The sequence below is a fragment of the Lygodium microphyllum genome, chromosome 29 (genome assembly GCF_053477565.2).
Source record: "Lygodium microphyllum isolate KBCC chromosome 29, Lygodium_microphyllum_v1.1.10, whole genome shotgun sequence".
In the NCBI taxonomy this organism is placed as follows: domain Eukaryota; kingdom Viridiplantae; phylum Streptophyta; class Polypodiopsida; order Schizaeales; family Lygodiaceae; genus Lygodium; species Lygodium microphyllum.
Genome location: NC_141163.1, coordinates 72420289 through 72435897, shown reverse-complemented (window position 1 = coordinate 72435897; position 15609 = coordinate 72420289). Strand labels below are relative to the sequence as shown.

The 15609-nt window shown below is 41.6% G+C and overlaps 1 protein-coding gene across 3 annotated transcripts in view; it reads right to left on the bottom strand.

Annotated features, from left to right (window-relative positions):
• Window positions 1-889: 889 nt before the first annotated feature.
• The window catches only part of LOC148010785 (double-strand break repair protein MRE11-like), a 49617-nt gene continuing 34897 nt past the window's right edge, over window positions 890-15609 (bottom strand). Inside the window, exons 4-10 of one of the 3 annotated variants that reach the window (XM_087671664.1) lie at window positions 9845-10002; window positions 2694-2784; window positions 2481-2600; window positions 2313-2381; window positions 2092-2183; window positions 1908-2010; window positions 890-1825 (exon numbers count right to left, since the gene is read on the bottom strand). In XM_087671664.1, the coding sequence (XP_087527790.1) occupies window positions 1706-1825; window positions 1908-2010; window positions 2092-2183; window positions 2313-2381; window positions 2481-2600; window positions 2694-2784; window positions 9845-10002 (753 nt within the window). In that variant the 3' untranslated portion in view covers window positions 890-1705. The remainder of the gene's footprint in view (window positions 1826-1907; window positions 2011-2091; window positions 2184-2312; window positions 2382-2480; window positions 2601-2693; window positions 2785-9844; window positions 10003-15609) is intronic. The other 2 variants (XM_087671663.1, XM_087671666.1) reach the window with 2 other exon arrangements.

Here is a 15609-nt window from a genome sequence, read left to right as displayed (position 1 = left end):
TTCTTGTAAACAACCCAAACATTATGCATTAAGTTCTCAATGCAGCTCCAGCTTGGACTATTCCTCAGATACATATCCTGCAAAAACTGATTGGTACTTCAAAAGTAAGTGCTTCAAAAATCTTCCTGAATGGTGGCCCATTATTCGATGTTAGTTCGTTGTCTACCAAAAGTTGTACTTCCTTGATTTATGCCCCTACATCCATCCACATTTTCGAGCTAAATAGAAAACCAAGATAATTTGAAGTTTATTAAATGATGCAAATATCCATTTTATTAAAGAATAGATCATCCAAAGTTCAATGTGACCACATGATTATGATATCCTCCTCCAAAATCTTCCCAAAATAAGTCCATTGCTTTGCCCTATGCAATGCCTATCACAATATCATTGCTCCAATGTTAGTCTTGAATCCTTGAGAACATATTGCTATCCATGAAATAATTTATGATTCTTCAAGACATGGTTTTAACCTGAAGGTCGGGTGGTATATTTTCCATCACATGGATTAGGTCGGCCTTTAGGCATGACTTCAGAACCTAGTTCTCAGCTGCTCGAATCCCAATCACAGACTGCCCCCTCAGGATAGACTTATGGATAAATGACTGCTCTTTAAAGCATGTAAACAAGGTTTGAATATGGATAGCATACCAGAAACACTGAAAGAGCATACGCATCCCTGTCAATGGTGTTATTGTGTTAGAGAGACTTGGACTCGCAATCTTGGTTATGAGCACACCCTTTGAACACAAGGGGACTCTAAAACCAGTGTTTGCATCACTTTATTACAGAAATCGACACCAGGGATCCTCTTGTGATTTCTCAATCATATGTGAAAAAACAAATTAAGTTGCAGTTTGTAAAGATCTGTGGTGTGGAGTGGATATGCAGATATACAGCAGTGATACTGAGATGAGGGAAGCAAAATTAGCTGACAATCTGAGATACTTTTCAAACCAGTTGTTAAAGCCAGTCCGAACTGTCAAACAGTCCACAATCTTGTCTAAACAAGATAATGCACATTATCAGCACATTTTTCTAACATGGTGTTGTAGGGTCCCCGCCAGATTTACAAATGTATGTTCCAAGGTTTGCAAACTTTCTACCATGTCAGTGCAGCCTATATGGAGGCAACCCATTGTGTCTTTCTGTCAAGAGTAAAAATATTTGAGAGGCTGCTAAAGCAAGGGACATAATCATATTATCCTATATATGAAGTGTTCAAACCTCAAGCGAAAGCTTGATAATTTGATCTGGGTCCATCTTCTCAGAGAAATTTGCTCAACTAGAACAGTATGAACTGCTGCTGAGCTGCAAGTTGGTGAGACTTACAACCAGTTGAGATGCATTACCTCTTCACTTCAGGTAACATCAGCTCAGCCTACTCAAGATAGACTAGTAAATTTGCACTCCCAAATGGCTGATGTTTGCAAACAACCATTCTAAGCTCACCCAACCACTTCTGCCCAATTAAATATCAAGAGGAATTTTTAAAAATATGTATCTGAATAAGATAACTGTCCAAATATGAAACTCTCCAGCATAGCAATGTCCATATCACAGTTATACTGCTTTCTAAATCTGGCAAATCTCTTTTTACAAGTTCTAGAGAGGAATGAAAAATATTACAAACTGAGGTAACCCGAGTTTCCACATCGGTGTGAACACACGTTTAACTATTAAATGCCAAAAAGCTTATATTTGACTAAAGACATGCCTTGATTTCTAGCAGAAGCACATGCTTTGGCTTCGCTTCACCATCAATGAGAGAAGTAGCTACAGATGATCCTGGCTGAGACAAGTGGAAACCCATACCAGCTACTTCCTGCATGCCAAAAAGCAGATGTTCATAGTCGTTTCAGTGCTTTGAGGACGATAAGAAGGTATACAGTGAGCATGAATTTGACCTCTGGATCTATCAAACACTCATGCTCATGTCCCCATATTACAAAATCCAAAAAGCGTGGTAAGAACTGCTCATTGATTGCATTTTTGGGATTTGTTTTGACCCTGTAATTGCATATGAGCCAAACGAAGGTGTAGTCAAATCAACAAGTGGATATGTCAAAAATCTGCAGCACAATTTATTACCGATTCTGATGGAGAACAAGTATGTTGAACCAATCAGAGACAGCGTTATCATCCTGAACTTCTGGGCGGATCCACCGGACTGCATGGGGAGTCTGTAAAAAGTAGTAAACACTAATAAGAAATGAATATCTTCAAAAGTTGAGGATAAGAAGTGTTGTTGAATTTTTCAGCATTCAGAGTAGTGTATGGGCTCCAGGAGAATATATTTCACACTTGCTGACCTGAAACATACGATTCAGGCGCTCATCACGTATGTTTCCAAAACCATATAGAGCCACCTTCGTTGTTCCCTGCCAAAAAAAAAGCCCTTACTTTTGTTTTCATCACTATAACTCTGATTATGTGACCATAAAGCTTTCAATGCCTGTAACTATTAGGGGATATCTCACTTTCTGAATAAGGATGGGATGCAGAGTAATCTGGCCCACACCTGAACCTCCTAACACCATTTTACCAAAATAATTGACAAGATTGCATGCAGAGAGGATGTCTATAGCAGAAAGATTGTCCTGCAGAAAGCACGCCCAAACAATTTTACACTTCACCATGGCAAAACAAAAGTTGACAATGTCAATTTCTAAACCAAATAATTTAAACCATACCACTCCTGCTGGATCATCATGGTTGCCATGGATAGTAAACACTGGTAAGCCTACATTGAAATGTGGATCCTCATAATTGACATGTCCAAATCTACAGACAAACAATATAGCAGCTATCTTGAAGTAAAACCTTTTCCCATCAATGAGAAAGTCCAGAAAGAGAAAACAACATATTCAATCAGCCTATAAAGCCTGCACCCTCAGATTTTTTTAAAGGAAATGCAACAGACTTTTTCATGAAGGCATTTATGCTGTAATTTTTCTTAAGAACACCCCATTCTAAATGACAAGACTATCAGAATACACATTTACCCCACAACATTAGGATCAGAAAAGATTCTAGCATTCCCCAGGTCTTTAAAGGGTAACACAGTTGGAATATGAATTCAGTGTGAAATAAAGAAAGCCTTGAAATATAAATTCAGTATAAATCAATAATGAATGAGTGAGGAAGAGATACAACTTAGGCTCAAGAAGTGGAAGCTGTCCAACAGCCACTGTCTCTTGGGAGCATGCCAAGGGAGAGTGTGAGGGAGAGTCATCCTCCAAGAACAAATCTGAAGTTCAGCAAACCACCACCAATATTGATGCAAAAATATGATGTAGCCCTCTCTAGCAGGTATGTTTGTGTTAGAGCATAGATCAATATCTTAGATATATCCCTGCAAGCAAGCAGTCACCCCCTCCCCCATGAGCTACCATCACATACCTGATGACCCTACTTGCCTGCAACCACCATCCCTTAACCTCGCATTGCCCCACCCTATGCACTGCCTCGCCCTCAATGCTGCCCCACTCTTTGTTGCCGGTCCTATCCCCCTTGCGCTGCTGGCCCACCCTCGGCACTACCTACCCTTTGTGTTACCCCACTCCAGCCCATGCCCCTCTATGTTGACTTGCTCCAGCCCACCTCAAATGTCCACCTAATATCCAACCTGCACACAAGATGCGACACAAGCTGTATCCACAAATATAAAGGGATTGGACATCAAACTCACCTCCCAGCCATAGAGCCAAACAAGCTTACCTCAAGCCTAGGAGCTAGCAACACACTCCGGGTCACAACCATGTTCCAAGGGTTGGCGTTCCATACCACTAGTCCACAACATCCCAAAATACAAACATGTCTGCATGTGGGCCAAGAGTCCAAGAGTGGTAATCACACAAGATGTGCACAACAGAGCCTCTATTGAACTAAAAATACATTACATACTAACCAGCTCTTTTAAAACAGCCCCAAAACATGTAGATTACCAACGGTTTCATTAAACGGTGTGCGGTCCTAGAGAATTTCTATGTTCCATAAGCAAAACCCTAATTTGGGAGGATCCTTCTACATCAATAAAGAGAGACACTGCCCACTGTTCAGCCCATCCTTGTCTTGTAGGTTTCAGCCATCAGCCCTTTTTCACTAGCTGCCCACCCCCGAACAACTGCTGCTATGTGGTCTACAACTGTCACCCAATCACCCACCACACCACTACTGCCAATGATCAACTACCATCATCTTCAAGCAGTTACATTGCTGCATTTACTAGTTCCAGCCCCAAAAACTGCTGCATTCACATTTCCACCCTGCTGCCCTTCCAGTTCCAGCATTGGCTTGATTTGCATTTGCATCTACAACGTGTTGTTTTTGTGTTTTCAGCACTTTTCTTCATTAGCCTGTGCTCTAACTGGCAGTTATTGCACTCGGCATCCATCTCCACTGGATGACACACATTGACACCTCCCTCAACCCACTGCTGTGAGAGCCACCAACTATTGGACTGCTCTGCCCACATTCAATGCTTCAAGACAGCAAAGTGCTTCAAAGTCAGCAATCAGCCACAAAGTTGAGTCAAAACAAGGTGATAATAGACTTAGAAATAATTTAGCAAATAATGGCAAGTTTATACCTATGGACCTTTTAAGAGAGTGCAAAGAGAATGGCCTATGTTTTAAATGTGGTGAAAAATATATGACTAATCATGCACCTAAGTGCACTTACAAGAATGTTAAAGCCAAGAAATACAATATGATAGTACTTGAGGATAAGGATTAAGGGGTTATTCAAGAACCAACTATGATAATACACTTAGAAATAATTTAGCAAATAATGGCAAGTTTATACCTATGGACCTTTTAAGAAAGTGCAAAGAGAATGGCCTATGTTTTAAATGTGGTGAAAAATATATGATTGATCATGAACCTAAGTGCACTTACAAAAATGCTAAAGCCAAGAAATACAACATGATAGTACTTGAGGATAAGGATTAAGGGGTTGTTCAAGAACCAACTATGTGTGCACAAGCTGAATTTGAAGAGTATGATGAGGATCTTAATCCAGACCAATCTTATGAGGTTGCTAATAGATTCCCATTTGACCCCGGTGGGCATGTTCCTTTTAATCCTGGTGGACTATCTTTCTTTCCTTTTAGTTGAGGTGTTTTTATCATTTAACCACCATTTTCTACACTTCTAGTAGGGCACTTGGGCAAGTGAACAATTTCCCACAAGGAACAATGTCCAAGTGGCACCTTGATCCATGTGCAGTTTCCACCGGCGGTTCTTTCACCATCTTACCACCACACCTATATAAATCTTCTCCTTTTTTCCTCATCATTGACACTCTCAAGTGATCAAGATAGCTTGCCTATTTTGTGATGTGGTGGATCTAACCATCCCTTTTTATTCTCCCCCCAAGGCACAATTACTTCACAAGTGGTCAGGATAGCTTGTTTATTTTGTGATGTGGTGGATCTAACCATCCCTTTTTATTCTCCCTCCAAGGCACAATTACTTCACAAGTCGCAAGCCATATCTTCTCCCCAAAAAAAAAGTTCAATGTGGTTTCATCTGCCTTTGTAGGTCCTAGTAGGCCACTAGACAACCGACAAGCATCCTCTATCTAATGCCTTGGCCTCTCTAGGGTGATCACTTGGGCTCCCTTGGTAAGATAACCATCACCTCAATAGTCTTGGTAGGCCACTATGCAACCGACATGCACCCTTTGTATGATACCCTAGCTCCTTTGGGATAGGATGCCTTAGGGTAAAACATAGTTTTGGGCCTGAGAGGGGTTGTTGAGCTAAAAATGCATTACAAACTTATTAGCTCTTTTAAAACAGCCCCAAAACATGTAAATTACCAAAAGTTTCATTAAATAGTGCACGGTCCTAGAGAGCTTCTATGCAAAACCCTAATTTGGGAGAATCCTTTTGTATCTATAAATAGAGAGGCTGCCCACCCTGCAACCCATCCTTGTCTTGCAAGTCTCAACTATCAGCCCTCTTCGACTGGCTATCCACCCCCCGATAACTATTGCTATGTGGTCTACAGCTATCACCTAGCCCCCCATTGCTATCGATGATCAACTTGTTGAGAAACTGCTTGTTCAGTTTACACACTTCATTTAAGGTTTCGCACTAATAACCCCAAATATCATCACCGTGTTCTTATGTTTTTGAGTTTCTCTTCTCTCTCAGTGTTTGCCGTACACACTCGGTGTTTCTTCCCGCAAACCCTACTCTCTCTCTAATCTCTGTCATTTTTGACACAACTACCATCATCTTCGGGTAGTTACATTGTTGCATTTTAAATTGTTGCATTCCAGTTTTCAACATGTTGCCCTTCCATTTCTTGTATCGGACTGATTTACATTTAGCTCTATTGCAAGTCACTTTTATATTTTCAGCAATTCGCTTCATCAACCTTTGCTCTGACTAGCGGTTACTACACTCGCGATCCGACTTTGATGGACGACACACATCAACACCTCCCTCAACCCCACTCCCATGAATGATGAGAGCCATTGGTTGTTCAACACCTCTGCCCTTAAGCATTCTGTACATTCTCTCATGCATTTACATTATTTATTCATTCACTTCAAAGTTATATTTCTTCTCTATTTGTCTTTGTGTTTGCGTTTTGCATTTTTGTGTTTTGCATTATGTGTTTAGGGTTCGTGTTTATTGCATTATAGTCTAAGTTATTGTATTTTAACTATGTTCATACATTTTGTGTTTTCTCTGTGCAAGCCCTAGCATATCTTCACATTCTTGAGTCCTACAAATAGGACTCGAATGCCCTAACCCTGAAGTGTCCTTTGTGCATTCACACTAAGTCACTGTGACCAATGCTACTAACATTCATCCAAATGTCCAAGGATGTAAAACTTTCCCCCTTCCAGCTCCTAGGTGATTCTTCCACTTAATCAAATACTCAAGACAAACAATCTAGCACAATTGTTTAGTCCTATGGTCAAGAACCAATTCCGGTTCGAGTGGAATATATCGAGATGCGCCCTCAAGCCATGGGACTTCCTCAATCGGAACTATCAACTCATCTTGCCCAAGTCATTTTTTTAAACGATTCACATGGAACATAGGGTGAACTTGGATCTCTAGAGGTAAATCAAGCTCATAAGATATGATACTTACCCTCCAGGCTCTTGATAATCTAGACAGCACTGCAATGCATCAAAGATAACTTATGGCACTTGCCAATAATCATTGAATCAAAGTCCTTTGGGACTTTAGGGTAAACCCACATATCCTCTTGCAGCTTTCGAGAGAAGTGATGTTGATTAACATAAAAAAGGCACAATTTTGGGCCATTTTAATACTTTCCCTCACAATCATCAACGTCTCCTACGTATTCTACAAAAAGTCCAACACGAAATCCAATTTTACCCCCTGAGCTCAATGGCAATCGGTGGTTTCTTCGACTCATAACTGTGCATAAGCATAAATAGGCTATAACCAATAGCCAAGTGCTTAACATTGTTAGAAGCAAACTCAATCTAAAAATACTCAAAGGACAACATGAACAATGGAGTTTCCAATTTTTGAAAAATCATCTATAAAAAACAACCAATGAACTTACGGTCTTGATCACTAACTACTTCATTGGGTAAACCATAAATCCTGTAAAGATAACAATAAAGAGACCAGCCAACTCATGGATTCTGACGGTCATCTTTGTGAGAATGAATCAAGCCATTTTGATTAATCGGTTGACCACTCAATTCATACAGGTTAATCTTACTACAAAATCCATAGAAATACTACTCCACCTCTTATTGGGAATTTGTAAAGGATGTAAGATCTCCACTTGTGTGCGATACTCAACATTATTAAGCTAACACTATGGACACTCAAGCACATATTACTCACCCAAAGACTTCATGTGCAACCAATAAAAGTAGCAAGTAACCAAGGCCAAAGTCTAGTGTATGTCAAGATGTTCTACGCTCAAAATGTCATGTCACTCGTACAGAATTTTTTTGTGGATATCCCAATCGTCAAGCACGCACACTTTACCTTGTTTAAAAAGTAATCCATTATGAAAGAAATACTTTTCCACCATATTTCACTCAATAGCTAGCTTTTGGAAATCTAAACCACCAAAGCTTCTTGAGCTACTAGATCCATCTTGAACTAATCAACAAATCATATAACAAAGTAAGGATCATTTGGCAATACCCTTTGAGCGAAAGATAGAAATCAATCAAAATTTCAGAGAACAACAAGGCATTATCCTCATGGGTCTCACGAAGGGTATCGGCAACCATATTAGTTGCACCCTTTCAGTAACAACTACAAAGTCAAACTCCTATATAACCTCTATCTATCTCGCCTTCTACCTATGGAGATCAGGCCAAGCACAGAGGTACTTCAATGAATGGTAGTCAATCCAGATAATGAACCGGACATCATGCATGGATGACCACCAACAATTCCTTTTCTTGAGTGGCATAACATGTTTGGGCATCCATGAGCTTATGGCTCGCAAATGCAACACGTCAGCCATCTTGATAAAGACACCCTAGTAACCAATCGTTTCAATGTTCGAAAACGTTGATCGTGTTGATTGGTCCAAACAACTAGCAAACTAACATGCTTAGGCCAATCGAGCACTACTTGAACCTTTTCAAGATCAAGACATATGCCATCAATCAAGATGACATGTTCAAGATATGAAAGCTCCATGCGAAAAAATTTACACTTGGATAGTTTTGCAAACAATCGCTCTCATCTTGAGAGACATGCTATTCATGTAAGTCTAGGTAGGCTCTTGCCCACTCGAACACTTGGTCGGTCCTCCACCGCCTTGGGAGGTTTACTGAGAAGGGGGGGTCCCGGTGCAACCAAGCTCCATTGTTCATTCAGCTTGCGAGCTATCCTATCTGCATATAGGAAAAACTGCTAGCATGGCTCTTGTCCGTTCTCTCAGCTAATATTTGGAGGGGATCCCCCCCGAAAAAATTTGAGTCCTTTCTCAGAAAAAAAAGGATTGCAAGCAGGTATGGCCATGCAGAAAGCATGTAGATGGCAAAGCATGAAACAGCACAGGGGTGGCAGCACCTCAGCAAACTAATGAGTCAATCAAAAAAAAGACAGCAGTAACAAATACAACGAAGCAGTGGGGCTGCTAGATATGGCATGAATCACAAGGAAGGTCAATGGACAAATCACACTCAATTACGAGCTGATGTTCTTTTTCTCCGAAACAGTACACAAGTTATAGGATCCCAGAAAGGAAACATGGCCATCAGAGAGCAATAAAGAGCAACAAGAGAAGCATTAAGCACTCAAGTCAAGCAACACTAGAGACCGTGTTGGATGATAGAAGACAGCATAGTCAATCACCTAAGTCAGTAAGCTGCCCAAGTTGCATTAACAAGCCAGCACTCCACCTTTTCTGCCGACAAGACTAAACCTGGACATAGGGTTCATGTTTCCCATCCATCAAGGCTTGTTGACACGCACATCATTTATCTCTAGCCCACACAATCATTGCATGATAACAATCCCAACCATCATCTAAAACATAATGGAGAAAAATAATTAAGAAAGAGTATCTAAGGTACAGTTTTGCTTAACCTCCACAGCTCACCCCTAATGAATCTTGAACTGCCAAATTCCACTTACAAAACTGGTGCTGCTGGCAGACACATCTCTTGGATTTCAAGAATTAACCAGGCAATATCAGTGAAAGAAATAAGACCGACATAGGTCCCAAACTGGATATTGGAAAGCAAAGAAGATTGTGCTCCTCATTTAGCGTATATCTGACTTCATAATACAGTTGCTCAATTGAGCTAGAGCGTCTTTGTACAAGTAAACACTTTGAATTCAAGCTTCATAACCTTTTGAGGTTCACCTAACCTGTTAGGAAAGTTTATTGTCTGGTCACTAACAACTTGAAACTGCACTGGTCGATCATTGAGGCAATAATGTCGTAGAATCTCCAATGTTCGGACTAGAGTTGTCCGTGAGGGTTTGTTTTCATGGAAAAGGTCTCCCCCTAATAGTAGAAAGTCGACCTGAAAGCACAAATCACTGGTCAGCATTTGGGAAAAGGCAATGTTCATCGCTCCTTTGCTTCTTTGTGTTTTTCCATTTGAGTTAAATCGTGCATTTTCATCATATAGAAAGGCCATATGTGAAAGTAGTTCATGTCATGAATAACACAGCGTAAACGGAACTACACTGCTCCCAATGCTTTTGATATGGAACTCCTTTTAACTCATTGTATAGAAGCCTGATGCACTCAATGCTCAAAACAAAGAAAAGTAGGCGATTGCAAAAAACATACTTCAAAATCTTTAACCATACGAGAACTGGCAATAGCAATCCGTCAATTCAAGGAACTCAATTCAAATGTCACTAAATGTGTTAGTAAATGTGAAGCTTGCACGGCATTATTCCTACACCAGACATATCACAAACTGTGAGCTTTGGGACATTGTCATATATGAGGTTTGATTGCTTGTACCATTGCTCGGAATAACTACGTGGCATGATGCGCACTCATGGATAGAGATCATTCACACTCTTTATCAGGTGTGGTAGAGACTACAAAATAACTCCAAGCACGAGGAGCAAGAGAAGCTTTTCTTGATAATGTTATTTAGCACCTTCTTTCAGCTGAAATTATATACAATCTAGCATGACAGACACCAGAACAGTTATTCATGCAACTCTTATATTAGAATCTCCTTGTGATTAGCTTCTAGGGAATTATGTTGTTCTTTGTGTTTTATATTGTATTTTACTTTTGGTCTTGAAACTACATTGTACAAGACCGTTCATCTTAGCAGACCCAAGACCCAGTAGTGAAACTCGTTATTCGTTCCAGCTGCTTGTTGAAATTACTTCAACCGTTGAGAAGGTCATAGCTGAAAAACACAAATCAAGGATCTCAAATATTCAGTCTTAGAAATATTCAAAAGCCACCATCCTTATGAATTTTCCTTTTGTGTTTAGCTTGGCTTGAGGTTTCCCAACTCAATTTCTTGTCTCAAACCTGCCAAAATGACAGCAAGCCCTCCAAGAACATGATCTTCAAGGACATGTTTGAGGTTTAGCTTGGCTTGAGGTTTCCCAACTCAATTTCTTGTCTCAAACCTGCCAAAATCACAGCAAGCCCTCCAAGAACATGATCTTCAAGAACATGATTTTCCTTTTTTGTTTAGCTTGGCTTGAGGTTTCCCAACTCAATTTCTTGTCTCAAACCTGCCAAAATGACAGCAAGCCCTCCAAGAACATGATCTTCAAGGACATGTTTGAATTCAATGGCTCTTACCCATTTGTTAACAGGAAATGCTTGTGGCAATACTGTAGGCTAAATAGGATCATTTGCACGATCTGTTAATATGGTCCTCAAAACTCAACCCAACAAACTACAGTTTGCTAGAAAGATTAGTTATCATCGATCTTCGCAAGAGAAATGAGAGGAAATCATGGTCACAACCTCTGAACAATTATTCATCACCTCTTCTATCTGTCCTTCATCGTTGAATCTTGGGTTTACAAAAGAGAAGAAAGATTTGCCAAGAGTATTAAGGCTTCAAAAGCTTTGCCAGCCTTTGCACAACTACTTTATTGATTATCAAATTAATCCTCAATACGTCTAATGCAAATTAATCCTCAATACTTGAAATGCATGCCTATCACATCACCCACTTACTTGGCTTTAGTCCCCATTCACACATTAATTAGCCTAAGCCCCTAAACTCTTTGGCCTTAGCCCATGTTCATACATATATCTTACATATACGTAATTATGAAGAATCACCCCCCAAGCTTTGCACAACATGCCTACCACATCACCCACTCACATGGTGGTGTAAGTCTATGTCCACAATATTAATTGGCCTAGGCCTGTAAAGTGTTTAGTCATTGCCACTGTTCACATGTGCATCCCACAGATAGGTAATTGGTCCTGCCCCTTGTATTAAGCCACAAGATATTACCACTTCATTTTTCATACTTTTCTAGCATTTTTTGGCTCTTATAATAGTTCCAAAATGCATTAAATCAATTAATATGAAGCTCCAAAATATTTAGTGGGATAATTGGATCATAAAGTTCTATAAGAAAGAGACAGTGTGTGCACTACCAGTTTCATCCCTTCATCTCACATACCCTTCAGTGCCAGCTTTCCTCCATCATCATCATCATATTTTCCCTCGCCAAGCTGCCACCTTGCTATCCACTAATCTTCAAGTGCTGCTCCTGCATGCATTTGGCACTCCCACCCTTTTGCCATCATATTACTGTTGTTGCCTGTGGCGCACCACTTCTGGAGGCTACATTTTATTCCTATAGCTGTCACCTGTTGGTCTTCTCCAAGAGGCTGCTTTTATATCCATAAGGTTATGTTTGAATACTGCCCATCTGTTATGGGTGTGTTCCATCATTAGAATGCACCACCTTGCTGGTGGTGACATCATGCTGCTGTTCCTGCCCTGGACACCCTACATTAATCAAGAAATGCTGTGTTTGCTGTCCCACTGGCTGACACTGCTGCCTATGACAGATTTCTGCATCAACCTCAATGGACTGCTGCACTTGGCGTCTATTCTTGCAGGACAACACTCCCCCTAAGCCTACTCCCAGGAGGACATTGGATGTTGGACAGCCTCCACTCCTTGAGCACACAGTTGTATCTCTTCGCTACTCGTTCATCTTCTTCTTCTTCTTCTTCTTCTTCTACATTTTGTCTGGGTTCATTGTGTTACACATTTCCTACATTCTTTGTGCTTTCTTTGCAAACCATGGTGTATCCTCACATAGTATCAAAGCTGGTACTCTTCAGAAGTGTATACTACATGACTCTTGTGAGAGCTAGGTTTGCAACAGCATTCAGCAGGCCATCCAACATCATCTTAGCCAAGCCTACCGGCACATCCATAAGCCCCTTTTGAGACGTAAGAGGGAAAACCCTCTATTGCTCCTTGTTGAAATTATCCTAGTTACAATTAGTGGAAATCTAACAACATAGGAACTATCTCCATTATGGTGAAAAGGGGACCCAAGTTTGGCGTAATTAGTTAGGTGGCTAGTGGTATTTTAGATGGTGATATCTAGGTAGTTGGTTTGGCTCTCAACACTTTGTATTTGCCTATAAAAGAGGCCTCAACTCATTAATAATTTATCATTCTTGCACTCTACTTTTTGCTCCCATTGTCTCTCACTCGTCAAATGTTTCCTTGTTGATACATAGATTGAGCTGTACTCTAATTTCAAACCGCCAAGCTCCTCCAACAATCTTCGAAGCCACACAACCTCACATGTGGTGGAAGACGCAGCCCGATACTCCGCCTCAATAGAAGAAAGGGCTACCGTGGGCTGCTTCTTGCTACTCCAAGAGATAACACCTGTACCCAAGATAAAACAGAAGCCTGTAGTAGACCGTCGGTGATCCACATCGTCAGCCCAATCCGAGTCACTCCAACCTACAAGAACCAGATCAGAAGCATCTGTACCTGCAGGATAAGAAATCCCTAAGTCAGAAGTGCCCCTCAAATACCGAAGAATCCTCACGGCAACCTGCCAATGCACCTGTTTCGGTTCAATCATGAACCCTGCCAAAAGACCCACAACAAAACAAAGATCAACACGAGTGTTGAGAAGCCAAATCAAGGATCCAATCAACTAACGGTAGCATGAAGCATCCATCATAGGAGAATCTGAGTGTGAAGTGGCCTTCCAATTCGGATCCATAGGAGTAGTAACGGGCCGACAAGTCTCCATCTCAAAAGTCACCAAGAGCTCTTGAATGTACCTCTGCTGAGAGATGAAAATCCCACTCTGAGACTGATAAATCTCGTGACCCAAGAAGAAATGAAGAAGCCCCAAATCCGTCATCTCAAATGCCTGATGTAAAGCTGTCTTGGTCTCTCGGGCCTTCTGTGCATGATCCCCTGTCAAAATCAAATCATCAACATATAACACAAACAACACACAACCAACCTCGGAAGTGTGAACATAAAGCTGCGGATCGGCCGTAGAGCACCGATATCCCAACTTCGACTGAAGAAACAAGTCAATCTTCTCGTTCCATGCACGCGGAGCCTGCTTGAGGCCATACAAGGCCTTCTTCAACTTGTAAACTCTCCCATCCGAGAATCCAAAGCCAGGAGGCTGCTCAACATAGATCTCCTCCTGCAAGTCACCATTAAGAAAGGCCGACTTCACGGGAGACTCTAAGTGTGAAGTGGCTTTCCAATTCAGATCCATAGGAGTAGTAATGAGCCGCCAAGTCTCCATCTCAAAAGTTACCAAGAGCTCTTGAATGTACCTTTGTTGAGAGATGAAAATCCAAATCCCCCTCTGAGACTGATAAATCTCGTGACCCAAGAAGAAATGAAAAAGCCCCAAATCCGTCATCTCGAATGCCTGATGTAAAGCTGTCTTGGTCTCTCGAACCTTCTGTGCATGATCCCCTGTCAAAATCAAATCATCAACATGTAACACAAACAACACACGACCAACCTCGAAAGTGTGAACATAAAGCTGCGGATCGGCCGTAGAGCGCCGATATCCCAACTTCAACTGAAGAAACGAGTCGATCTTCTTCAACCTGTAAACTCTCCCATCTGAGGATCCAAAGCCAAGAGGCTGCTCAATATGGATCTCCTCCTGCAAGTCACCATCAAGAAAGGCCGACTTCATATCCAACTAATAAACAAGCCATCTCCTATGGCCAGCCAAGGCAAGAACAGCGCGAATAGTCACCATACGAGCAGTGGGGGCAAAAGTATCATAGAAATCAATGCCTGGGCGTTGAGCAAAACCTTTAGCAACAAGGCGAGCCTTCTGCTTGTCCAAAGAACCATTGCTAAGGTACTTGGTCTTGAAGACCCACTTGACACCAATCACCTTCTTGTGAGAGGAACGAGGCACAAGAGACCAAGTGCCATTCCTCTCAATAGCCTCCAACTCAGCTTCCATGGCCTTCCGCCAATGATCAGACTGCAAAGCCTCCTTCACTGAAGTGGGCTCTCGATCCTGCATAACACGGGTCAGTAAACAATAGTTGGAGCAAACAAGCTCCGAAGAATGTGCCTGGTTCCTCCGTGACCTCCACGGTCCATCCTACAGTTTCCACTCCTCGAGGACCCCCTCGATCCCTGAATCTCAAAGTGTGTCACGGGCCTAACGAGGAGAAGGACGAACCTCTCCCCATCGCTCTCCATCTGCTGAAGACTCAGGAACATCCACCAGCGGAAACTCCTCGGGGTGGCTGGTGGAAGAGAAGACTCTGAATCAAAAGAATAATCTCCATCAAGAGACTCTGGCTCCAAAGGAATTGTCTCGAGAGCCCAACTCTGCCTTGGATCTCCAAGGGTGGGGTGCTCCTCACCCCCGTCTGTGGCCACAACTTCCACGAACCGAGCATCTCGGCTCGTGTAGACATCCCTCTTGACGGGATCAAACAAACGATAACCTTGGAACTGGGGGCTATAGCCAACAAAAACCTGTCGTCGGGAAGCCGCCTCGAACTTATCACGCTGCGTCTTCGAATGTGCACATAAGCGTCACACCCAAAGATCCTGAAATAAAAGACATTAGGACTTAATCCCGAAGTAAGTCTCAAAAGGTGTCATCCTATCAATGGCCGAAGTGGGAGATCGATTGAGAAT